The following is a 27,860-nucleotide window of genomic DNA, read 5'->3' on the forward strand; positions in this document are numbered from 1 at the left end:
ATATCACTCCTAGTCACAGTTCAGCTGAGATTGTAGTTTGGTGTAAAAATAAAGCACAATTTCAAAAAGTTCACGGTCTTCTCGAGCAACATCGAACGCAATAAATAATGGAGAGAAATAGCGCCCTCCGATGACAATTACGTCAGAGTTGTGAGACCAGCGTAGGTTCTCAGAATCTGCTCGTTCACACCTTTTAACAATAGCGCTTCCTAACCGTCCAAGTAGAGTAACTGTGCTTACACGTACTCCAACGAAGTATGTGTTGTTGGATAAAAGCTATACAAGATGTGTGTCCCATAAAACATCTATGCATATGACTTTCACAACGATTCATTCGCGTACATATATCTTTTGCATTGCGAACAAGTCGTCTATTTCCCCAGTTTAGAACACATCACTCACATAATTAGTTTAGCTGTCGAAACCTGGCATGATTGGTAGTTTTATTTAGTTCACTAACACGTTTGAGGTTGTTTGGACACGTTAGTGTACTGAGACACGACATGCATGAACTTATAGAATGACAAAATTATTAGTAGTTTTGTTTTTATAATAACATTTCATTTAAAAATATTATTTGTTTTATTTATTTTTCACTAATCGTTTTTGTCGCAGTTTTCTCTCTGGCGAGAGTTTAAAGCGGGAGGGTCGTCACCTGCGCACGCGCGGGAATTGAGTCCAAGCGACGATAACAACACACGCTAATAACGCAAAGGCTCATGGGTAGACGCATGTTTGTGAACAATGACACGCTATGGCCATCTGACGCATGCACAGGTGACGACTCTCCCGCTTTAATGAACATATCATCGATAGGAGATAGTTTCTATGATATGATATGAGAAAATAGTGTACTTTCACCGACTATTACTTCCCATGCCATTTGGCGTCGCACGCAAGTCGAACGGAGTAACTCTTCTTTGTCGATAAAATCCTAATATCTAAAAAACAACAAATTGAAGGACACCAAATGTTTCAGATATAAATAAAATACCATCACAAAGACTAAAAACCGACACAAGAAGAGCGATGGACCCATAACTGAGAGTATATAGGTTGCATAATGCACACGGATATTATCGCACACTTTCACCGTGACGGTGGCCGTATTTCATAACTTTGTTTCTTTAGTATAGACACGGTTAACCGTGGTGTAGTAGAGTGAAAATAGAGAATCAAATTAATAGATTTAATTAATCTAATTAGTTGGAAGTAACAGATTGTAAAATGTTAGCTCAATCTTTGGTTGGAAAAGGAAATTTTGTGCTGTACAATTTTAATCAGAATCGTGCGAAATCAATCCAACCTATATATTCATGAAAGCCCAGATTTTACCCCAAATAAACAAAATCCATGTTATAGCAGGCGCAATGACCCCAGTTGATCACGTGATCGCCAAGTAAATAAATCCGTTATTGAGACTTTGAATCAGTATTGTGAAGAAATTAAATAGGGGTATTAAAATTGTGTCCATCGAAAATTGTAGAATTAAACACTAGAAAAATAAGTCAGAGCGATTTTTGTAACTTTTCTGGTCTTTTCTGGTTTGTTGACACTTCTAAGTTTGTGTTTTACTGCATTTCATTTATGCCAATTGAAATTAAATTTGTAACAAGGATGACAACGGATGTTAGATTCGATCAAACTTTAGTTCCAAACCGTTCTTAATTAAAAGTTGTTTTGAATTTTACTTTTTTTTTCCTTACTGCTCCCAGAAAATTGAACTGTTGTATTACCATGATACTTACAGTGTGAAAGTGGGTTACGTCAAATTCTTTAGTTTTTTTTCGTATCCCCGCAAATGTTCGGAATATCTCCAAGCCGCGGTGAAGTTACCTCATACTCCCTATATTGTGGCCAATCCTGGCAGAATTTCGAAATGATATAAAATCATATCATAAATGAAAGCAACAGATCAGAAGGTGAAATCATGATAACCAAGATTTGTCGGATTTTCCAAAACAAAAACATCCCCATAATCACAAAGACGGAATGGATTTAACTAGATGTTATGCGCATGTGTAACGCCTTTTGACCCCCTAACTCAGTTACGAGTTACGAGTTGCGAGAAATGAGTGGCACATACTGTGCATTGGTAGGGCTCATACCACTAATTGAAACTCCGTGTTAACATATGAAGAGATTGCTATATGAAAATGATAAACAAAGTTAAAAACCTGGCTCAAAAATGGGAAATCAACATGCCAGTAATCAACCACATGAAAAGAAATAACCTTAGACATGTTGGCCAGCTCAAACTCTTGTAAATCCCAGGTAAACAAGACACACCTACTGTATTTGGATTGCACCTAGAGAAATCACTGGAAAAACACCAAGATTAGATCATCCAAATACACACAGAATTAACACACAGGTACACAGTCGCACCATGGAGGTAATAAGAACTTGTAAGGCATTTCAATTGAGGGATACGAGCGGTCATTGGGTGATTAGTGGCATGTGACCTGGTAGGCACTGTCAGCTAATAAATATCTTAAACCAAACCTACGAATGAGTGGTTTAAAACAGAAGAATTGGGTGGGTTTTTTTTTCAGCTCTGATTTCTTATTTATCTCCCTGACTAAAACTACCAGTCTACTATACATGTTTCCGCCCTACCCATGGGTACGGAAAAAGTAATTCAGTTGTTCAATTCTCACAGTGTAATTAACCATAATAATCATGTGTCAACACTTCTCTTGGAAGATGTGTAAAACCTGAATGTAAGTAAATTGAAACCCGACCCCCTTTTTCCTGCAATTTATTATTTCCAATATGTATGCTATCATTGTCATTAAAACGGTGACTGACTTTTGATTTGACTGGAAAAAATGTTTATGTGCATTCACCAAATTTTTATTTTACATTTATAGAAAAGTGACATTGGGAAAATGAACATGAAGAGGACCAAGACGTATAACGTGCTTATTTTAGTGTTACTCTGTGTTGCGGTTTATATATTGAAACATATATGGACTTAGTAAGTTTACTTTAACAGCTTCCTCAAATCCGAGTAGTTTATTTATTCTCAATAGTGTTGTATAAATAAATGTATCTGATTTTGTGAGTAAAAGTGGTATAATGAATTTACAATATGTAACATATTAACTGGTGTAACCATGGAGTGTCGATGGTTTTCTGAAATGCAACTGAATTTTAGTACATGCTTACCCGTTACAGCGATGATGACTTTCAACAAATTTCGTTTCATACCCATTAATAATTGTAAGCCTTTTATTTGTATGAATCCTAAATAAAACTAAATTAACTAGATTGAAACTCGGTAATTGGTACTTGATATACTGCTTGTCTACTTGTACAGTAAATGTTTCAATATAAATTTGGAATTAGTTTTTCGATAAACGGAACAGATGAGTATATGTACCATAGTCACGTAATAATCCTTAAGTATTGTGATATCTTTTGAAAAACAAATTACTTCAGAATGCAGATGGGGAGTGCGGTAATATTTATTGAAAATGTCAATATGTAATCATGTTTTTTAGATCTGATAATCCAGCTCACAGTTGAATTATGATCGTTAAGATAAAATAATTGTAATTATAAATGTGAATGTCTTTCACTTATCACATTGTGAAAGAGAAATTCCAATCGAACATCAAAGAGAAATTCCAATCGAACATCAAAGAGAAATTCCAATCGAACATCAAAGAGAAATTCCAATCGAACATCAAAGAGAAATTCCAATCGAACATCAAAGAGAAAATTTAATCAAACGTCAAAGAAAAATCTTTCTCGATTGTGGAGCTAATATGGCATCGTCGGTACTCCTGTTCAGAGAAATATACCCTAATGGAAAGGAATATGAAATATATTCCTTCGAAATTGATAACAGATTAAAACCATACTTTGCTGCATATAAACATCAAAGTGGCATTAACGTTAATATTCCATTGGGTGTCGCTGCAAAAAATGGTAAGTGGTACTCACCGACTCACTCAGTCGCTCGCTCAGTCGTTCGCACAATCGCGTACATACTCACACTCACTCGATCGTCTCACGTGAACCCGATTGCCACACATGCACTCAATCGCCAATCGCCACTCGCCCTGTAATCGCCACTCATCCAACGAATCAACCTAATCAACAAATTGTCAATCACTCAAAATACACAATTTGCAGGTGGATTCACTGCCTACTTAGAAGGAGCCTGGTATCCAGGAAAACTGAACAACAAAAAGGACATGCAATGGGGTGGTGGCACCTTGTTCGTAAAAGATGAAGAAAAAAATGCAGAAGATGGAGGATATCGAAAACTATCCCATCGTGTGACTGTGCCTACTGTTGACCTATCTCAGTGGATTCAGAAGAACACAAGAAAAGAAGATTACGTAATTCTTAAATTGGATGTTGAAGGCGCGGAATTTGAAATACTCGAGAAAATGTTGAAAGATCACACGTTTGAGTGGATTGATAAGTAAGTGCAAATTAATGCATATTACTCGAAGGTCTAATTATTTTGAACCATTACTTAGGACACCGATTACAAAAATATTACCTATTATATATCAACAATATACAATTAATAATTTCCCAAATAAATTTCCCAATGCAACACACATGTTTAAAACAACAATTGTGGGAATATGAATCATATTGACAAAGACATTACTGACAACACTCCTTGGCTGCAAGCCCAGAGGTATGTAACCCAAGAAAACAATACGAGTCTCAGTTCAATTGAGTTGACGTATTTACTTGAACATTATGCACCTGTGAAAATCCACTTTACTTAAAGCGGGGGAGTCGTCACCTGCGCATGCGTCAGATGGCCATAGCGTGTCATTTTTTTTTGCAACCAAGCGTTTACCTATGAGCCTTTTGGGGGGACATTGATTGATCTATATATATTTTTCCTGCGAGGCACAGTGAGAACATGCATAGACACAATGAGACATTGTCCTTTGTTTTACAATCTCTAACACGCACGCGCGCGCACGATAATTAACATGAATAAAAAATGTTGTCATAAACAATACATTATATTACACTTTTTGTGCAAAACATAACGCCTCATAGTATACATAGTATATGGTGTGAACAAATTAATACAGGGTATCCGCTGTTTCCATTTGAATACCTACCATTTTCTCACACAATAACCATAAACATCTCTATGTATATTAATATTTTCTGTAAACAATGAGTGATTATATGTCGCTGTAGCTGAACCTCAATTGTTTTTTTGTGTGTGAATTGATTTAGTAATTTATGTTAGCATGGTTTGCCACTGTTCTAATTCTAATTCTGTTCTAACATTGAAAGCTTATGCGAAAGACGTGCCACTGACTCTATTTGTATATGGTGACTTTGTTGAAGAGCACCCAGAGCTAATCAAGGAATGGAGCTTACACTACGTGATCGGTATTCGAGGAAGTGGTCCAATGCCAAACGGATTGTGGGAATTGCAGAACAACAATCTCCTTCGCTTATCCATCGTGAGTGCCATGACGAGACTTATGGAGCTCGAACTTGTAGCAAAATATATTCTACCAACTGGATTTAGTTAAAACGTCATTTCCGTTACTAAAGACAGAAATCTACGACCAATCGATTCAACTATTCGTTTTCCACCTAAAGATGGTGAGTGTATACATGTTTATATTTAAAATGATTGTTTTCATATTTAATTAAAACCCGCATAAAATAGTGAGCAAGATCAACGTATAATATTCATGTTTCAAGGTTGCATGAATTTCAGGTTTTTATATACTGTTCATGACTATAATAAAAAAGAATTAAAATCATTAATTGCAGCTACGTATGTTCTGATAATAAATATTTTGTGAATTTTAGGATTTGGGAACATACTTAATTATGAGCCAGGTGTAATAATGTCGCTCGGTATCCATGTACATATAAAAAGGAGAGTGTGCTCGAATATATTATGGAGAATTCACAATTTCTTACAATTGCAAGGTTGGCTTAAGTTAGGGGTATACTGATAGAAATATAAAAAACATATTTTTTATATTTTTACAGACACAATAAATCGTTGCATTGTATTCATAGTTTTCATGGAATAATTCATTTTTTGAACATAATTTTTCGTTGCAGAAAATCTTCTGACATACAGTTCATACTTCGAGTACAGAGATGTTGAGAGAATACCGAAGGCATTGGCTGTTATCCACAATGCACTGGCTGATAAAGGAGGCATTTTGAGTTTAGATTCTGATTTCCCGGATAGCTATATCGTGTCAACGTTTCTGATGGACTACCTATATAAAGTATCAGATCACACGATAGTCGGTTTACGGCGATGTCTTACTGATAATATCAATTCCTAAATGGAAATGGACAACACTTTCCCATTATGAAGTTATCTAGAACATAAATGAAAACAGAACTGTAACAAAAGAAATGGTTTGAGTTAATTTTGGGTTGTGTGTTCATGCCCACATGTGTATACAATTGCTGATACTGCTGTTGTTGTTGTTGTTGTTATCTCCGGTGTCAAATTGGAGGATATTTGTTGTGTCACTCACTCATTCATGTATTATAATGCTGGTTATTATAACAATGACTAATAACATTTTTGCTTTTTTACAATTTTATTGCCTGTTGTTCATTTCGATGGTGTCTGTGTTGTAATGCCAATTGTATTTGAAGCTGCTAAACGTTGAATGTACAGAAGTTAAATTGTAAAAAATAAGCCAATAAGTATAACCATGGTAACTGGTTGTGCTATGGTTAAAGTGCCAGTGTATAATTTCCCATTATTTTGAGTGTAATTATTTAGCACCCTCAACGGTGTATGCAATGTTTGCTCGATCATTTGTTTTAATTCTGACTGCCGTGCTATTGGTCGGTCGGTTTGTTGGTTGGTGCATTGGCTAGTTGGTTGGAAGATCGGGTTTTGATACAAGGACCCTCATCATTAGGCACATATAATGTCGAAAACAATGGCGTTTCCTCTGTGAAAAAGAGGGCGTGATTACCAGCGATCAACTACATGTGAGGGTTTAGAGCCATTCTTTATTGAACATATGAGACTGTCCACTGCTCTGAATACACTGCTTGGTGTGTGTTTAGTCTTCTGATATAAGGATTTAATCATGATTTGTCTTGATTGTAAGATTCAGGTCAGTATATTTTGCATTTGAAATCGTTTATTTAGTGTTATGTTCTAATGCAAATTTGGACTCAGTTTAATCAAATATTTTATGAATTACTGAATTTATAAGATTGATTGCGATTCATTGAGATTGTCTTTTATTCGTTCATTTCATGTACTCATGTACACAGTTATGTGAGCTATGTTTCATTTTGTTAACCTCCTTTCCTGTCAGTAGAGCAGTGTTTTTTTTTCAATACAAGAATAACAGTTTATAATAGCACACTAATTACAGATTAGCCATAAACTGAGATATTCTGAAAATTGCTACTTTGCCAAAACAAATTTATATTATCGTTTAAAGCGGGAGTCGTCATCTGCGCATGCGCCAGATGGCCATAGCGAGTCATTGTTTACAAATAAGCGTCTACATCGCTTGGTACTCAATTCCCGCGCGTGCGCAGGTGACGACCCTCCCGCTTTAAATATAGTCGTGTGTATAGAAGCATTTTGTTTATAAAAATATACAGGTAATTGTTATGGATGACCTTGTTTTACTAGGTTAGTTTGTGGTCACCGACTAGATAAGTCCCTAGCATATCATCTTTATAATTAAAGGGGAAGTCAAGCCAAACAACACAATGACCCCCAAGAAAAAAGCTCCACAAATGTAGGAGAATGCAATTTACAGTTTTTTTATATCACTAATTTCATTCTCTAGATATTCAACTTTTCATCAGTATTATGTAGTCAGCCATCTTGATTCTCAAGCAAACGATTATGGGTAAAGTATGACATCATAGAATCTGTTGTCAGAAATTGAGAAAATGATTTCACCTATAACACGAGAAATACTGATGCGAATTAGTTCAAATTTTCGTTGTGCATATTACTCATGTATATGATTATAGTAATGTAAATTAAAATGTTACAAATACACATAAAGTTAAGATACTGCCTAAAATGTAAAAAAAAATCGTTATTTTCATCGTGAAATATAGAATGACACTTTTGTGTACCCTTTTGTGGTCAACAGGTAATATATCACCTATATAACCTACTCACATCGGTAAATCGTATACAATATAAGGAAATTTGAGCATTTGGTAGAAAAACTTAAAATTAAATATTTTCAGTTCTGTTTCCATGACAACTATTTTATAAGCATGTTTGGCACCAGAACATGTATGCTACCATGTTCAAAACTTTCAGTCAATTTGAAGTTCAACTTTTGAAGTTATAGATGAAATCATTTTCTCTATTTCATACATGTCATACTTTACCCATAATCCTTTGCTGAAGAATCAAGATGGCGGTCTACATAAATTGATGAAAAGTTGAATATCTATAGAATGAGAAGTGATATAAAAAAACTGTAAATTGCATGTTCTTACATTTACTCTTTCATCGGGTAGTATTATGTTGTTAGCCTTGAATTTCCCTTTAAGCATACTTTAATACATATTTTTACATTTTTTTAGAAATTGGCTTTACAAGACCAGATTAATAAACAATCGATGAAAACACATGTCTGTTTTTTTTTCATATATTTATCATGAATTGTATAACACTGAACCTTAAAGCGGGTAAGTCGTCACCAATGCATGCGTCAGATGGCCATGGCGGTGCGAACATTACCACAAATTTGGTGTTTGCTTCTTCCGCAAACCCTACCCTACTTGACGTGTGCCTACATCTCAGGTGCAAACATTATCACCAATTGGGTGTTTGCATCTTCCGTAACCTCTACCTGACCTAACCCTAACACTAATGCCAAGACACGTGCGCCTACACCTCAAGTGCGATTATTACCGCCAATTTGGTGTTTGCGTATTCCTTAAATCCTATCCGACCTAATCCTGATGCAAAAACATGCGCGCCTACATATCAGGTGCAAACATTACCACAAATTTGGTGTTTGCCTCTTCCGTAATTGCTACCTGACCTAACCCTAACCTAACCCTAATTCTAAAATAGGTGCAAACATTACCACCAATTTGGTGTTTGCCTCTTCCCTAACCCCTACCTGTCCTAACTCTAATTCTAAGACATGTGTACCTACATCTCACGTGCGAACATTGCCACCAATTTGGGTGTTTGTGTCTTCTGTAAACCCTAGCACAATATTTCAATGGTTACTGTTTTCTACTGCGCTGGTTCACAGAACCACAGAATTTCTAAAAATGGAATGATGTAAAATAATTTAACAATTGTCTCTACAAATATTATCGTTATTTTCATTATATTATTACGTGATTCTTTAACGTACGTATAATGCAATGTTCTCTGACTTCAGGTATCAGCATTCCAAATGTGTGCGCCAACATATCGCCAGTCGAACCCTTGACCTATCAAGCATCTTGTTCAAGAAATAAAAATTAAAATCCCGACCCAAACTAGCGTAACTAGCGTATTCAAATAACGCTACTAAAATTAAAACACATTCACAAGAAATACAATATCATTCATAACAGAATACAATTTACAAATTTAGTTCAAACATTTAGGTCCGTCATTGTCAAAGAAATATTTTATAAGGCAATCTGAGTCACTGCGCTGGTTTTAAAGCGGGAGGGTTGTCACCTGCGCACGCGCGGGAATTGAGCCCCAAGCGACGATAACAACACACGCTAAAATGCAAAGGCTCATGGGTATACGCTTGTTTGTAAACAATGACACGCTATGGCCATCTGACGCATGCGCAGGTGACGACACCCCGCTTTAAACACAAGTGTTCAGCACACAAACACAGGTGGCAACAATTCACACACAAAAATTATTTTTGCACTCCATATCATTTTTTTTATAACTTACAGCAATTACAAGTATATTTGCATAGCAGTATTATTAAAGGCATAACGACCCCCGGAAGAAAACATACAAACAGATTTTGGGAAATAGCAAATATGAATACAGAGCGAACTGGTTAAAATGTCCCTGTTCTAAAACGTTGTTTAAAGCTGGGGAGTCGTCACCTGCGCATGCGGCAGACGGCCATAACGTGTCGTTGTTTACAAATAAGTGTCTGAACGTGATCCTTTGCGTTTTAGCCAATCTGATTATCTGATGTAGTGATCTTTAATTATTTTGGCTATAAACTTATTTTTATTTTATTTTTTATTACTTTTGTTATTAATGCCTTTTTATTTTATTATTTTACTTTGATTTTGATTTATTTTACTTCCGCCCTACATACATCTGAGCCTCTGCCTATGTAACGAGATTTCAACGAGACCCACTATCGACGATTTTAGTCAACAAATCACAGATCTCCTTCTATAGCGCACCTGATGACGTCACCGGGCAGAGTCAGGTCGCAAACACACTCAAATAAATTGGCGGATTATACCGTCGTTAGCAACGAAAACGTTAGGGAAAAACACGGCTTTTCGGTAAGTTTATCATTGTCAAATGCAACGAAAGTCATCTTTTATTTTTATGTTTATACTGTTGCTTGAATGGTTCCGGTTTAGCTTGTTATTTTGCGTAGTCATTCCGGGAGTGATGATTTTTTTTTCACCGGTTCGACCGAACACATCTTTTTCCAGTCGCTTGCCCTGGAGAAGGGTAATGTTTTGTTGACGATCGGGCCAAACTCGTCTACGGTCTTGAAGCCGTAGCTGTAAATATTCATCAACATGTATCAACATTGTGTACATTATACAATAACTCTTTATTAAAGTAATTGAGCTGATTGGTACTGGAATAAAATATTTTTTATTTGGAAAACATCGCAATTGATCAGGAAATATTTTTTGCTCCAATATTCTGTGTCGATGCCGTGGGCCGGTGACCGTTATACAATTTAAAATCAGTTTGCATTGTTTAATATAGCTGTTTACGGTGTTCTAATCATTACGATTTACTTATTGTTTGCTTCCATTCTAGATAATTAGGCTCAGTGTTTGATTGAAGCGATGACTGAATAAACGAACCTTGGCTGGCGAAGATGCATCAGGAAGTGTGTACATTTGTTGAAAGTGAAAAAATGCTATAAATGCTGTGGAATCTCTTTTGTAAATAAAAAAATATACTAGTAATTTTCTATTAATGGTTTATTCAAGTGGGCAAAATATAATGTACAGAAAAATTGCCCGTAGAGTATCGCTACACTGAAAAATAAGCAACCGACAGCCTATATAAAAGTGGGAATGTGATTGGCTGTTACTTACGCGAGATTTTAACGAGATTTATAAAGACATTGCGTTAGATCTTTGTTGTCTTTCGCAATTACCAAAACTTCAAAAAATAAATACTAGATCAGAATAAAATAAAATAAATATACAAAAAAAGCCAAAACTAGGATCTTATTTTAATACGTTTTAGCATGCGTTGTTATCGTCGCGTACGCAGGTGACGACCCCTTCGATTTAACATCAAATATTACACACACAGAATTATACAGGTTGTTCCCTATGCAGGCAAACATGAGACAAAAACATGTTCACCTCTTGTTGTATCAAATCCAAAGGCATATGGATATTGAAATGTTTTTTTTTCGCCATCGAGTACGCGAAATTCATATCCCAAATATCGACGAAAAATATTCCCTGGTCTTTGAATACTTCCTTCATGATACGATTCATGTAATGGTACATTACGTCCAAATACAGAGAGCCACCTCTAAAGTGCGCGCCTTTGACGGCCATGATTGAGTTGGGACAACGTTTTCTTAGCCTTTCTACAGCTTTCCTAATATTCACAAGTCTTTCAGTGTAGCTGTCGACTGTCCACCAGTGAAAGTGTGACCATAGGCTGAATACAAACACGGAGTTGCATTTTGGAGTACGCATTGAATCTAGAATATCAGCCATAAACTTAAAACGGTGAATCGGTATATGTGTTTTGTGACGCGATATCGCGTGACAGTTGAACGTAAAGTTGATTTCATTTTTAACGTCCGTAACCATCATCGCGTAAGGATCGTCCCCACTGACCACAAACTCACCACGTATCGATTCGGGCTTGTCTCTCCAATTGTTAGTATCGACCTTTATTCCAGTCATCTGCAGCATCGTATGATACCACTGCCGCATTGTGGAGTCGCCATGGAAATATACATCTTTACCTCGTAGACACTGTTGTATCTCTGTGACGTTGTTCCATTGCCTGTTTTGACAAACGAGCGAGTGCCACGTGGGCCCAAGCCAGTAACCATCGCTTACAGGATCTTGAATGTGCGCTTCACATTGGGGAACAGAAAACAACTCATAGTCAGAGTCATAATCACTGCGATCTAGAAGTGAAATCATAATTCGTATATTACAAAAACAAATATGGGGAGAAATGGTTGTTTTCATTGTTTTTTGTTATTTAACAAAATAGAGAACAATTAGACAATATTGCAAAATGTAATGCCACTTCTCACGTCGTTCCCTGAAAGTACCTTATGTATTGTGTTACTTTGAAGTGAAACCAAGAAATTATTGCTACTGTAATGATTTTTGCAAGAATACTTACTGTGTACTACTATCTGTCTTGGAGCATTCGTCATTGTCGAATGTAAACTGCATAGATAAACAAAATGTTATTAAAGATTATAAAGAGTAGCTGAGATGTTACAAATCTAGTTTTGGCCATTCGGTGCACATTTTTAACGCCTGTTATAAGTAACTCAAGAGCTAAATCAACAGCAAACCAAATCCTACATAGATATGCCTCTAACGCATACTCTTTGGTTTATTTGGTGTACTTTTGGGGGACTCAGCAGCCCTCAAATCCTAATATTACATGTAATAACATATATAAACCATCGAGTTTTTACATTTTCTTTGTAAATGCTTCTTGGTATGACGTGATAGTGTCGCTGAGTGGTGACATTCTCGTCGATGAAAAAAGGGATTATTATACTACTATAAATTATGAATAACTATACAAATTAGGACGCGGAATCTAATAATTATGCAAAATATGAACTTTGACGTTTGACGCTACACGTCTCGGACAATACCTTAGTTTAACAAAGTATTCAGATATAAATTCGGCTATTTTGTTAAGAATCGAATTTTACTTCATTCACAATGCAAATAATAACAGTCAGAAAAATATATTTTATAAATATATTCTGAACATTCCAAAATCAGCACTTCACATTTACCTTTCAAACAAATATTTATTTTCTTGTTCTTGGGTTTTTAAATTTGTTAACTCGACGTATTCTAGTTCGACTGGACCAGGGCCGTTCGTAATTTCTATGAGATCTTTACAATCTAAAACCTTTGGTGGTTCGCAAAGGAATGTCGTCTTTCCCAATGCCTTTGGATGAGGGAATTCACATTTGTTTTTCCAAAGTCCATCTCGAATTAGGAAACAATAGCTTGATTCATTAAAATCGCCTCTCTCAAATACTCCACGCCATGTTGTTCGCGGTTGAGATGGCCATATGACTCGCTCCACGAATTTGACTGCTTCTCTTTGCACGACCAACGTAACTCGTAATTCCATAGTTCCAGAGCTGCCTGCATATACATGTGCGGTATATGTTCCGTTGTCGTGGTCAATAATTTTCTCCATACATGTAGATGCGAATCCGTTTGTGGTATTATAAATATCAACTCGCCAAATATCTCCTCCAAACATACGTTCACGGCCATTCTCGTCACGGGCATGAATCTGTATGGTAATGACATCCCCTTTGTGAATAGAACTGAGGTCACTCAGGAACACCAGATTAGATTTTATGGCACTGGTTTTACCGAGACTTCCTTCAAATGCAGCAGTCATGTTCCACACATTGTCGCTTTTCTGATTGAACTCGTAGTCATCATCGATGTACTCAACTGATTGGTAAAGAGTACGGAATACTTCATGACTGTTTGACTTTTTGGACGGTTCAAAAGTACCCAATGTCTGTAAATAAGGATTGCCAGTATATTATTCTATATATGTAGAAAACCGTAGAACAATATATTATAATGAACCTTTATATTATTATAATGCACGCCCTATAGTGTCAGTAGTGTCTGACTGTGTTGTGACGTAGATGGCTGAAAGCAATGACGTTTATTATTTTGACATGTTATTATCTGTTATGTTGTGTTTTAGAACTCAAGTTATGCAATCCGAATACAATTTTAATTGTGTATTCTTTGACAAATATAATTTCAAACAATGACTGATATCATATCTATGCAGTAACGTTTATTAAACTAAGAAATTATTTGAATGTCGGTCTAGTTTACGCAACAAGAAGCTAATTATCACTAACAATTTTAAAATTTTAAACAACGAAAGTATTCGCCTTGTGGATTCAGTATTATTAGAGAAAATTGAATAAATTCGGTACAGGTCATCTTTGATTAAAGATGTAATATGGACGACAACATGCTAATTATACTGTTTATGTTTGACAATTTAATGCCAACGAATACATTTTATTCTGGTTCATGATAAACTTAAAATTTTGTTTTTGGCACCACAACACTAGGTATTTGTTCAATGAAACAATGCAGCATTATAATACGCATGCGCCTTAGGCCTTTTGATTTGTACAATAACAATCACATCCTATGCGTAGTAACGTTCTTCATTTTTCATTTAACAAATATTGCCATACTATTAGTTCACGACAAAAATTATATTTATATTTGGACTTAAAACACAGCTATTAAACAAATATGTATTTTCAAATTTCACCTTCAAACACGGCGTCACTCAACGACTGTTACTAGAATGTACTTACCCGTGAAGAGTATATGGAGAAATAAACAACACTCGCCAACACAAGTATGGTCATTATTGTGAGAATTACTTTGTATTGCATGGTTTCCGACTCTGGCAAGAAGAATTAGATAGTTAATGCAATAATGGCATGTTAATAGGTAGTATCAAACATATACAACCATACAAAACTCAGATGAGATGATGTTAACCGGCACTACATTTCTTCAATATCGAATGTCATTCCCACAGTTTAGGGTTCTATAGTTATGGCCGAATATATGTTTGATGATCTTGTGGTATTGCCCTTTGACCTAAAAATCTTATAAGTCAAATGCAGAAAACTTCATTACTTTGTGAAGGTGCATATTTTATTTTTGAGATATATGAACAAATATTGCGACCTTGAACTCTGTTCTTAGTCAGTAGCAATTGTCCCTTGAAATATATTAAGAACATTGACTTGTTTTTCTTTAAATGTGATTTAATTAATGTGTGTCAAGTTAAAGGCACTGGCAATTTTCCACTTGTGTTTATATTACAAAGATGTTTACACTCACTGTGACCTTGATATTTCACTTTTTGTTAAGGTTAACAAGATCATGCGAATCGAATGAGAAACAAGTTTCTTGCCCTATAGCTATTACCATTGCAGTTCAATGCAACCTTGAAATTTGACCCCTTCTTTCGAAAATGTAACCAGGTGTTGGTAGTCACATGGAGCACATGTGTGCCAGATTTAAAAAGCCTAGCTATTTTTAATATCGAACGTGTGAAGCACATAATTTGACCTTGATATTTGACCCCAAAATTAAAAAAAAGTCTTGCAAATCGAACGGTGTTAATTTTTGCTAATTAAAAAGGCACTGGCTAATTTATTCAGGGGAGTTTATTTTGTAGAACAAACACACACGTGATGTAATCTTGACCTTTAGCCTTTGTTCACAGAATGTTACCGGGAATCATTTAAATGTAGAATTTGTGTGTCGAATTTGATGACTGTAACTATTTTTTGCTCTGGCTTGTATTGCGACATACAGTCATACACAAACACATAATTATTCTGTGTTTTTAAACTGTAAAATTGCAGAACACAAGCAACTTATGTAAAGAAACAATAAATAAAAATAAAATAAATTAAGTAAGTGTATTCAAGATGTATACATTTAATTGAGATTTGTTATGTATACGAGGTGTTGATATTGAATATTTTTTCTGTGAGAAACGACAGGTTTTAAAGTCAGTGACCATCAGCATTTGGTAATTTATCTTTCGAATGTGCACATGGCTGGTATGTTGAGTCCTTAAAGACACACGAGCCAGGACTTCTGTTGGGATAGTCACCCGGACACAATATGGCAATGCAAAGGCCGATTAAGAAATTCGGAAATAGAGGAATGTCAAATAAGTTACAAATGTCCTGAAGCATGATGTATGCAAACTACGGTTACCAAAATGTGCTTTTTCTTGGGGATAAATATTTTTTAGTAATTTATATAAAGGGCATCATCATATCATGTCATAAATGGCATTACGCCCATGTCTTAGAATTATGTTAATTGAACATCGAGTTTTAATTTGAGCGTCGTTGTACAAAAGTTGGTGTTAGTTTAAAAAGAAACGGGTGTGGTCATTCGTGACTCGATATTTGTGTAATGTCCCGTAATGACCAAACCATGTAAACGCAGATGAGAAAAGACGCAGGAAAGTAGATACCAACCTAAACTGTATCTTTTGTCTACGAATAATGCTCAATCTATATTCATTAGCAAATTAGTAAACATCAACTGTTACATTGATGCTATTGAAATTAGTATTCTATATAGTTGTACACAGATCGTAATTAGGTCTATTCATTAAATTGAAAGGTTTCCTAATTTGAATATCAGTGTAATCGTAAAGGTTTATGAATTTGCTGGTGGTTGCTACGCAAATTTGCATATATTTCCAAAATCCCATCTTCAGTCATGCTACAAACTACTATATTGACATAAAATCGTGTAAGCGAAATCAATATTGCATTTCTATGCATACTTCCGGTATGAAGAACCATTGAGCATCCGTAAGTCGTAACTGTCGTAAGACAGTGCAGCGGAAGTATAGACCGACGTGCAGCGGAGGTCAATGCGACGTGCGACGGCGTACAGTCAGAGTACAGAGTGCATACTTTCAGGAATCCTCGTAATAACCTTATTATTATACATCATTTCCATATCATGAGAATGCCGAAATCCAAAGAGTCTATAACAAAATCAGCGAACTACTTTGTGTGAAGTCCGGTTAAACCCTGATGGCAGCCATGTTTGTTTTTTATTATTAGAGGACGCTTACGTGCGTAATCATTCCATATTTGGAATTCGCATTTCCTAGTATGGTGGGATGAAAATATCCCGTAAAATACCGCAAAATTACGGCACGCTGTAACTCATGGCGTTACGATGACAAATGTATAATAATATTAAAGTTAAGACAAAACGCGATTTTTTAAACATGTGTAACCAGATTCTGTGACCCGAGCAACATTTTCAAAAGTAATTGTCTGTATGGTAATGAGAATGATAACATCGTATCAACCGTGTTGTGAAAGTCTTTTAGGTCTGAGAAGACCTGTTTAAATTGTCATGTTCGAAGCAGACTTAATATACACAGGCATATTGAATTAATATCAAATCCCACAGGCGGGAGATAAACCGCAAAATGTATGAGTTAATTCATTTGACAACATGCTCCTAATATTTACTAATATGACAGAAAGCCTAATTAGCCAAACACAAACCTCGATTGATCCGTTAAAATCTCAATAAAACTTGACGCAATTTGCTTAAATTATCGTGTGCGGGGAATCAAAGTGTATTGCTGTTTTACGCGTGCGCACTCCATGTATTCTGTCTCACGCGGATCCATGGCATTGTGTAAACAACGACCGAATGTAAATAACGCCGACGCAGTGGATCAAGGGCTAGAGTTAATATATTACTATCTACAGGTGTTTGTCTATGAAGTATGTCCCCACCGTTACACATTTACACTACAATTCTACGGTTCTTCCTTTATTATGGGTGCGTTTCTGCAATCCGTATAAAAATGAGACACATGTCACCGTGTCTGTATTGCCCTCACCCACACTACCAAGCCGTCGTCAGATGACTGAAGAGATCGACTAATAAAGCGAACGTGCTGGTTGGTAAATATTCAACAGCGCAGACTTTTATATTAAGAGCTATTACGAGGATACCTCAAAGGATGCACGAAAACACTACAACGGCAGTATCCACCGACGCGCAGCGACGGCGTACTGTCTGAGTGCATACTTTGAGGTATCCTCGTAATAACCTGACTATTATAATCTTTTCTTCTGACGACACATCATGGAAATGCCGAAATCCAAAAAAAATAGATCAGAATCAGCGAACTCCCTTGTGTGCCAGAGTCCGGTCAAACCACCCGGTGGCAGCCATGTTTGTTTGTTTTATTAGAGGACGTTTACGCGCGTAATCATTCCATATTTGGAATTCGCATTTCCTAATATGGTAGGATGAAAATACCCCGTAAAATACCGCAAAATTACGGCACGCTATAACTTATGGCGTTGCGCTGACAGATGTATAATAATAGTATATATTTGGAAAATATCACATGAATAAACTGGTCATTAAAATAAGTTACTTGCATAGTGTAATAAGAGTAACAAGTGTGGGTGTAGGATTGTTTAGTACCTGACAGTTGACAGTTGTAGCATTCCAACATGGAATTGGTTGCCCAGTGAATTTTACGCAGCCAACAACAGGAGTTCACAAATTGAAGCATCAAACTATACCTTCATAACCATAGCACCAGGCTACCTTCCCAGTTTGACTTCAGATATATTTCAGACTACAATGTCAAACGCCGGGTGTTGTTATGGCAGTACATGGATGCACTCACAAGATTTCAGGATCACCCGAAGCTGGGATCACTTTGTTAGCAAAATCAAACAGAAAAAAATAGAAACACGCTGTCTCAGTTTTAAATGTTGATCGTGTTGATCGTCATACGTCTATCATATAATCACCTAGTGAAGTTCAGGGCAACGTCTGGGGGCACGTAACACTTACAGATGTTAGTTCGCCGTGATAAATGCTGCTAACTATGAGCTGTACAACCTACAACTAACTGTATGCGTTATTATTAATTTATATTATAATAGTCATTAAATACATAATTACATCTTCTGTACAACACGTATTTCATTTCTTATAATATGATCTTAACGCCCCATGACATACCTTATTTACGACCAAATTCCTCCATTGTGAACAACATCCTTAATTATGATGTAGCTGACCCCTGTGGGGGGGGGAGGCTTGGTAGAACGCTACATACACTAAGCCTCCATATCATTTCCTCTACTTGCAACGTATTCGTTTCGGAACAGTAAATTACAATGACAGAAACAGAAAAACGAAGTGATTCTAGGCAAGGGAATTGAAATACTAGTAACTTCCCACCACACAGTTGTTTATGACTAAACATCTTTATTGAGTAACTTGGAGGACAGAATTGTTGATGGTAGTCAATTTTACAAGGGGGAATATTGTTCCGAGTCAGATAACTGTTAGGGTTGTCTTCTTATCTCCCCATCCAACCTGGCTTCAATACACAGACCTTAGTTCTGTCTCCAGTCTGTTATTCTTAGATACAGTCAGGCCTTTCAAAACCAATCACAGTCTATCGGTCAGCTAGACTTAGCCATCACACATTAGTTAGACCCCCACATTAATAGCGAACTGCATCAAAGCACTCAGTATGTCTTGCTCTTAGCGAGTTCGATTTCTCACCACCGCAAGTATACAACTCCTGTGGATTGAATACATCTATTGCGCGGTGGGTGGAACTTCTACCCTACCGTAGGTGGCGTTCCGCGGAGATGTATATGAACAATCCATTAAGTATGAGGGCGCTATATTATATGAGATGCACAAAGGTACTTTTATCAACACATAGGTCAGTTAACAAAATCAATGTATCCATGAGCAACAAGGATGAGTTACATACGTTGGGAATTTCGTCCCAGTGTATTTGGAACTTGCCTAGTTAGCAATTGTAAACGCATGTTTCCCAGCATGACCACTGCAGATTTCACCATGGCTCGATTTACACACTCAGAATAGAAAATTATGTCTGCTAAGTAATGCTAGAATAGGTATAATCAATTTATCTCACATCACTATTTATTTAATAAGTTACGCTAACTCTTGATGTGACATTATGGCACGAATTGAAATAACTTTCTGACTTTTAAACCTCATACAATATCATGTTGTTTTAATGTGATATCAGTGCGAAAAAAGGACTAGTAAATTTGAACAACTGACTAAAATATTCATCAGAATGTTTGACAGACTGACCACACTTCCTACTAGCGATTTGATCAACTGACCAGTACGACTAATACGTCTGACAAACCGACCACTATGGCGATTAGTAAAATTGATTAAAGACTAAAATTTTAATCAGACATTTTGATCAACTGGTCACTATTATGACTAGTAAGTTTGACCAACTGGTCATTATCATGACTGGTACGTTTGACCAACTGACCACTATTATGACTAGTAAGTTTGACCAACTGACCACTATCATGACTAATAAGTTTGACCAACTGACCACTATTATGACTAGTAAGTGTGACCAACTGACCACAATCATGACTAATAAGTTTGACTAACTGACCACTATCATGACTAGTAAGTTTGACTAACTGACCACTATCATGACTAGTAAGTTTGACTAACTGACCACTATCATGACTAATAAGTTTGACTAACTGACCACTATCATGACTAATAAGTTTGACTAACTGACCACTATCATGACTAGTAAGTTTGACCAACTGACCACTATCATGACTAGTAAGTTTGACCAACTGACCACTATCATGACTAGTAAGTTTGACCAGCTGGTCACTATCATGACTAGTAAGTTTGACCAACTGACCACTATCATGACTAGTAAGTTTGACCAACTGACCACTATTATGACTAGTAAGTTTGACCAGCTGACCACTATCATGACCAGTAAGTTTGACCAACTGACCACTATCATGACTAGTAAGTTTGACTAACTGACTACTATCATGACAAGTAAGTTTGACCAACTGACCACTATCATGACTAGTAAGTTTGACCAACTGACCACTATCATGACTAGTAAGTTTGACTAACTGACCACTATCATGACTAGTAAGTTTGACCAACTGGGCAGTATCACTAATAATAAGTTTGACCAACTGGGCAGTATCACTAATAATAAGTTTGACCAACTGGTCACTATCATGACTAGTAAATTTGACCAACTGACCACTATCATGACTAGTAAGCTCGACCAACTGGTCACTATCATGACTAGTAAATTTGACCAACTGACCACTATCATGACTAGTAAGTTTGACCAACTGACCACTATCATGACTAATAAGTTTGACCAACTGGTCACTATCATAACTAATAAGTTTGACCAACTGGGCAGTATCACTAATAATAAGTTTGACCAACTGGTCACTATCATGACTAGTAAATTTGACCAACTGGCCACTATCATGACTAGTAAGCTCGACCAACTGACCACTATCATGACTAGTAAGTTTGACCAACTGACCACTATCATGACTAATAAGTTTGACCAAATGACCACTATCATGACTAGCAAGTTTGACCAACTGGCCACTGCGACTAGTGAGTTTACCAACTGGCCACTGCAGTTAGTAAGTTTTACCAACAGAACACTATGGTGATTAGAAAGTTTGATCAACTGAGTACTATGGTGATTAGGAATTTTGATCTACTTACTTTGATTGCAACTAGCTAAATTGACCATCTGACCACTATGGTGAGTGAACATGATAGTAAACATGGTGATATAGTGTGTTCATAGGTCAGTGTGCTGTGGCATAAAAGAGGGCGTGTTAGCTTACAGTAGTGAAGCATGTTGATTGCATGTTTGAATCTAGTGTTATGGCAACTGACAACTATTGCGAATAGTAAGTTTGCATAATATATGTACACCTAGAAGTGTATGTTGATGGTGGCTAATCAGTTTGCTTATGAAAAAGGTAAACATATGGGAGTGATTGGCTGCATTGTCAGTGCACAATGCTGACAATTTTGAACCGATTCTGAGGCTCTAGGCATGTTGATGTGTTGTTGTCACATTATTGATATATAAACAAGTTATTTCACAAAAACGTCATCAGTTCAGACATTTATCGTCATATTGAATTGTGTAAATGAAAGTATTCAGCATTGCAGTCAGTATAGCGTCCTCTTGAGGTCAAAACTTCCGTCTGGATGTGCAGATATTTGACTTTGTATTATGCCATATGCTCTAATAAGGTTTCATTTGGTCGGTCAGCGATGCAAATATATTAAAAATGCAAATTTGATTACGTTATATCATGTAATATGGTAATATAATTAATAATATTAGGTGGATTTGTTGCAGTATGTCTAATAATTGAGGCTACATTTATCAACCACCTAGAAAATGCTAAAAACGTGCTTGTCACCCGTAATTTTGCACGCAGCTTTAATTTTCGAGTGTGTTTTTTATTATGTATTATTATTATACATCTGTCACCGTAACGCCATAAGGTACAGCGTGTCGTAATTTTACGGTATGTTCATCCTACCATATTAGGAAATTTGAATTCCAAATATGGAATTATCACACGCGTAAGCGTCCTCTAATAATAAAAACAAACATGGCTGCCACCAGGATTTGATCGTACTCCACACAAAGAAGTTCGCTTATTCTGTTCTAAACTTTTTGGATTTCGGCATTCCTATGATGTATCCTTGGAAGGAAAAGATGTATAAAAATAAGGTTATTACGAGGATACCCCAAAGTACTCACGAAGACAGCACAGCGGGGATATCGATGGGAGGGCGTACTGTCTGAGTAATAACCTCATATTAATTGACGTCTTTTTATTTTGATTGGTGTTACAAGCGTGTAGCCATAATGTTATTGTCTGACACTGATTATTTCGTCATTAAATCACTTCATGTCAACTTGTAGGGCTAAACTTGTAGAAGTGCAGTAAAAAACAGTTTCCTCTACTACCTTGTCGGCCATCTTTGAATGAAGTTAAACCGGAGGTAGTCATTTTAAACCGTTTCTGAGATTCTAGACATACTGATTTTTTGTTGTAGCACTACTTGTATATGGGCTACCTATTTGATGACAAATCGAAATTTTAGCGTTCACGGGACTTTTCGCGTCACAATGAATATTCCGCAAAAAGTGTGAAAAAAGGTGAAACACGCTTGGAAATCTTCAGAAACACATTGATCTGAAATTCAGTTTAGTAACTATGAATAATGCCATGATGAGCTGATTGATTTGTAATTTTCTATGTTGCTTTTCTATACTGAACTAGTTCAGACAGCGGAAAAAGTATTTGGACCAGTGACATGGTTTGGCTGCCATCTTGAATTTCTGGCAACCATATTTAACATTACCAATCGACTTCAAACTAAGCATACAGTATCTATGGATAAAGCCTCTTATGAAGAAAATAAAATAATTTTCATTAGTCACATGGTTTGCCTGCCATCTTGGATTCCCGGCAAAAATTGTAAACATTTGTTCTTCGTATTAAGTGTTTTAACAAATAAGCTCTTATGAGAAAAGTTTAGTGGTTTGGCTGCCGTCTTTGATTTCCAGCAGAAATGACAAAAATGTTTAGCATCTGTTCTATGACCAAAGCCTCTTGCGAGAAAAATGAAATAATTTTGATTTTGCGTGAAAATATGTTACTCATTGTCGTTTTTTTCAATCCGCTATGAACACCACTGGACGTTGATTTGCCAAACTGTCTGTGCTTATTGACCCGTATTTCAGATGGTGCACCTTACTCTCAGAATTCTGATTGGTCAACTGGTTCTGCATATTTGATTAAGTTAAATCGAAAGTTGCCATGATTCGTTGTCATCTTATTGATATATGGGCTAAGTATTTCACGGTTAAAATACCTCAGTGGTCACATGCCTTTTCCGCCAAATTTGATTTCAAGAATAAAACAAATTTTAACAATTGCAGTCAGTATAACATCCCCTTGAATTAGAAACTAACATGATCTGCAATAAAGATGGGGAAACCAAATCAACATCTTATTAAAAAAAGATGAAAATAGCAAATTCTCCCGAATAAAGTCGTAGGTGAGGTAATCTTTGGACATGGCGGGTTTTTTTAGGAGTTAGGCCAGACTTTTATTATCCCTTGTTTCGCGAACCCGCCGAATGAACAGGAGCCGAAAATGAAATAAAAATACTGATTCAAAGTCTTAAAAACGGATTTATTTACGTAGCAATCACGTGATCAACAGGGGTCATTGCACCTGCTATAGCATGGATTTTGTTTATTTAGGTTAAAATCTGGGCTTTCATGATTATATAGATTGGATTGATTTCGCACGATTCTGATTAAAATTGTACAGCACAAGATTTCCTTTTCCAACCAAAGATTGAGCTAACATTTTACAATCTGTTACTTCCAACTAATTAGATCAATTAAATCTATTACTTTCTTTCTCTATTTTCACTTTACTACACCACGGTTAACCGTGTCTATACAAAAGAAACAAAGTTATGAAATACGACCACCGTCACGGTGAAAGTGTGCGGTAATATCCGTGTGCATTATGCAACCTATATACTCTCAGTAAGCTGGGGGTCCATCGCTATTCTTGTGTCGGTTGTTAGTCTTTGTGATGGTATTTTATTTATATCTGAAACATTTGGTGTCCTTCAATTTGTTGTTTTTTAGATATTAGGATTTTATCGACAAAGAAGAGTTACTCCCTTTGACTTGGGTGCGACGCCAAATGGCATGGGAAGTAATAGTCGGTGAAAGTACACTATTTTCTCATATATCATAGAAACTATCTCCTATCGATGATATTTTCATTAAAGTGGGAGAGTCGTCACCTGCGCATGCGTCAGATGGCCATAGCGTGTCATTGTTCACAAACAAGCGTTTACCCATGAGCCTTTGCGTTATAAGCGTGTGTTGTTATCGTCGCTTGGGACTCAATTCCCGCGCGTGCGCAGGTGACGACCCTTCCGCTTTAAACTCTCGCCAGAGAGAAAACTGCGACAAAAACGATTAGTGAAAAATAAATAAAACAAATAATATTTTTAAATGAAATGTTATTATAAAAACAAAACTAATAATAATTGTGTCATTCTATAAGTTCATGCATGTCGTGTCTCAGTACACTAACGTGTCCAAACAACCTCAAACGTGTTAGTGAACTAAATAAAACTAACAATCATGCCAGGTTTCGACAGCTAAACTAATTATGTGAATGATATGTTCTAAACTGGGGAAATAGACGACTTGTTTGCAATGCAAAAGATATATGTACGCGAATGAATCGTTGTGAAAGTCGTATGCGCAGATGTTTTATGGGACACATATCTTCTATAGCTTTTATCCAACAACACATACTTCTTTGGAGTACGTGTATGGTTCGTCTTTTCAGCCGCAACGGAGTAGAACTCTGTTCCGAAAAGCTAATCAATGATGAATGAAAAGGAAAGCTAAAAATGTATTCACCCCACTGTCGCTGAAAAAGACGAACAAAACAAGTTTGCATGCCTCGGCATTGAGCTAGATTTAATCTCAGACAACTAATAAATTATTTAGTACTATTTTATTAGTTGACTGAGATTCAATCATTGGTGGGTGTGACGCGCCAAGTTTACACTGTTCTACTCATGATGAACTGCACTCGTGTGACGGCCATATAAGGAAGTTCTAGACTGGCAAAGGGATTTCTTTTTTGTTTGGCAATTATTTCGCGATCAAGCGGGATTTCACGCCCCGCTAAAATCTAACTAAAATATTTATTTCAAATAAAACAAAAAATAAATTCAGAAGTTGCCAGTTTAGCTTGGCTCAAGAAAGACATGTATACAAATTGATATTTCTTGTAACCAATATCCCATTATTGTAAATATTGTATCAGGCTTACTGTAAAATGACTAATTTTCACTAATTTAGAATTTCAGGCATATTCATTGGATTCTAAATTCACGCTTTTATCATTTAGATAATGGGTTCTATGCTCAATTTTACATATTCACTGGGTTGTAATTTAGCGCAGTTTCCGGCGATATAAGCAAAATTAAACCCCAGTGAATAATTAACCTTTTTTACAGTATTCAGTAATTATTGGGAACATTTCCCCCCCATAACTACTGGCAAGTGACTAACAAGTCGTACTGATATTCCAGACCCGTAATTGCTTCCTGAGATCGGTCGGTGTTTGATTTGATGCACTACATAACAAGGTAAATGATATAAATAACATGATAAATGCAGTACATAATATGATAAATGTATTACATAACATGATAAATGCACTACATAACAAGGTAAATGCACTACATAACAAGGTAAATGCACTACATAACATGATAAATGCACCACATAACATGATAAATGCACCACATAACATGGTAAATGCACTACATAACATGATAAAGGCACTACATAACATGGTAAATGCACTACATAACAAGGTAAATGCACTACATAACAAGGTAAATGCACTACATAACATGATAAATGCACCACATAACATGATAAATGCACCACATAACATGGTAAATGCACTACATAACATGGTAAAGGCACTACATAACATGGTAAATGCACTACATAACATGGTAAAGGCACTACATAACATGGTAAATGCACTACATAACATGGTAAATGCACTACATAATATGATAAATGCACCACATAACATGATAAATGCACTACATAACATGGTAAAGGCACTACATAACATGGTAAATGCACTACATAACATGGTAAATGCACTACATAATATGATAAATGCACCACATAACATGATAAATGCACTACATAAGATGGTAAATGCACTACATAGCATGGTAAATGCACTACATAACATGGTAAATGCACTACATAACATGAAAAATGCACTACATAACATGATAAATGCACCACATAACATGATATATTTATTACATAACATGATAAATGCACTACATAACATGATAAATGCAATACATAACATGGTAAATGCACTACATAACATGAAAAATGCACTACATAATATAATAAATGCACCACATAACATGATAAATGCACTACATAACATGGTAAAGGCACTACATAACATGGTAAATGCACTACATAACATGGTAAATGCACTACATAATATGATAAATGCACCACATAACATGATAAATGCACTACATAACATGGTAAATGCACTACATAACATGGTAAATGCACTACATAACATGGTAAATGCACTACATAACATGAAAAATGCACTACATAATATGATAAATGCACTACATAACATGGTAAATGCACTACATAACAAGGTAAATGCACTACATAACAAGGTAAATGCACTACATAACATGGTAAATGCACTACATAATATGGTAAATGCACTACATAACATGGTAAATGCACTACATGATATGATAAATGCACCACATAACATGATAAATGCACTACATAACATGGTACATGCACTACATAACATGGTAAATGCACTACATAACATGGTAAATGCACTACATAACATGGTAAATGCACTACATAACATGGTAAATGCACTACATAACATGGTAAAGGCACTACATAACATGGTAAATGCACTACATAACATGGTAAATGCACTACATAATATGATAAATGCACCACATAACATGATAAATGCACTACATAACATGGTAAATGCACTACATAACATGGTAAATGCACTACATAACATGGTAAATGCACTACATAACAAGGTAAATGCACTACATAACATGAAAAATGCACTACATAATATGATAAATGCACTACATAACATGGTAAATGCACTACATAACATGGTAAAGGCACTACATAACATGGTAAATGCACTAAATAACATGGTAAATGCACTACATAATATGATAAATGCACCACATAACATGATAAATGCACTACATAACATGGTAAATGCACTACATAACATGGTAAATGCACTACATAACATGGTAAATGCACTACATAACATGAAAAATGCACTACATAATATGATAAATGCACTACATAATATGATAGA

At 35.9% G+C, this 27,860-nt stretch overlaps 1 protein-coding gene and 1 pseudogene across 1 annotated transcript; one reads left to right on the top strand and one right to left on the bottom strand.

Annotated features, from left to right (window-relative positions):
- The first annotated feature begins 1,370 nt into the window (after positions 1 to 1,370).
- On the top strand, positions 1,371 to 6,311 carry LOC144347648 (uncharacterized; annotated as a pseudogene).
- A 5,164-nt stretch (positions 6,312 to 11,475) lies between these two features.
- On the bottom strand, positions 11,476 to 14,813 carry LOC146745823 (NXPE family member 3-like). Its single transcript, XM_085498762.1, has 4 exons — positions 14,760 to 14,813; positions 13,227 to 13,927; positions 12,539 to 12,585; positions 11,476 to 12,314 (listed from the first exon to the last, which is right to left on the bottom strand). The coding sequence occupies exons 1-4, from the start codon at positions 14,811 to 14,813 to the stop codon at positions 11,476 to 11,478; spliced, it is 1,641 nt and encodes a 546-aa protein (XP_085354888.1).
- Positions 14,814 to 27,860: the final 13,047 nt, after the last annotated feature.

This window comes from Saccoglossus kowalevskii, chromosome 5, assembly GCF_978046115.1.
Source record: "Saccoglossus kowalevskii chromosome 5, keSacKowa6.1, whole genome shotgun sequence".
Lineage (NCBI taxonomy): Eukaryota > Metazoa > Hemichordata > Enteropneusta > Harrimaniidae > Saccoglossus > Saccoglossus kowalevskii.

Excerpts from the sequence above, each read along its gene's own strand:
- LOC146745823 (XM_085498762.1), bottom strand. The coding sequence starts at position 14,813 with ATGACCATACTTGTGTTGGCGAGTGTTGTTTATTTCTCCATATACTCT. Across the intron at positions 13,928-14,759 it reads TCTCCATATACTCTTCACGG|ACATTGGGTACTTTTGAACC; the intron begins GTAAGTACATTC and ends CCTTATTTACAG. Across the intron at positions 12,586-13,226 it reads GTCGAACTAGAATACGTCGA|TTTACATTCGACAATGACGA; the intron begins GTTAACAAATTT and ends TTATCTATGCAG.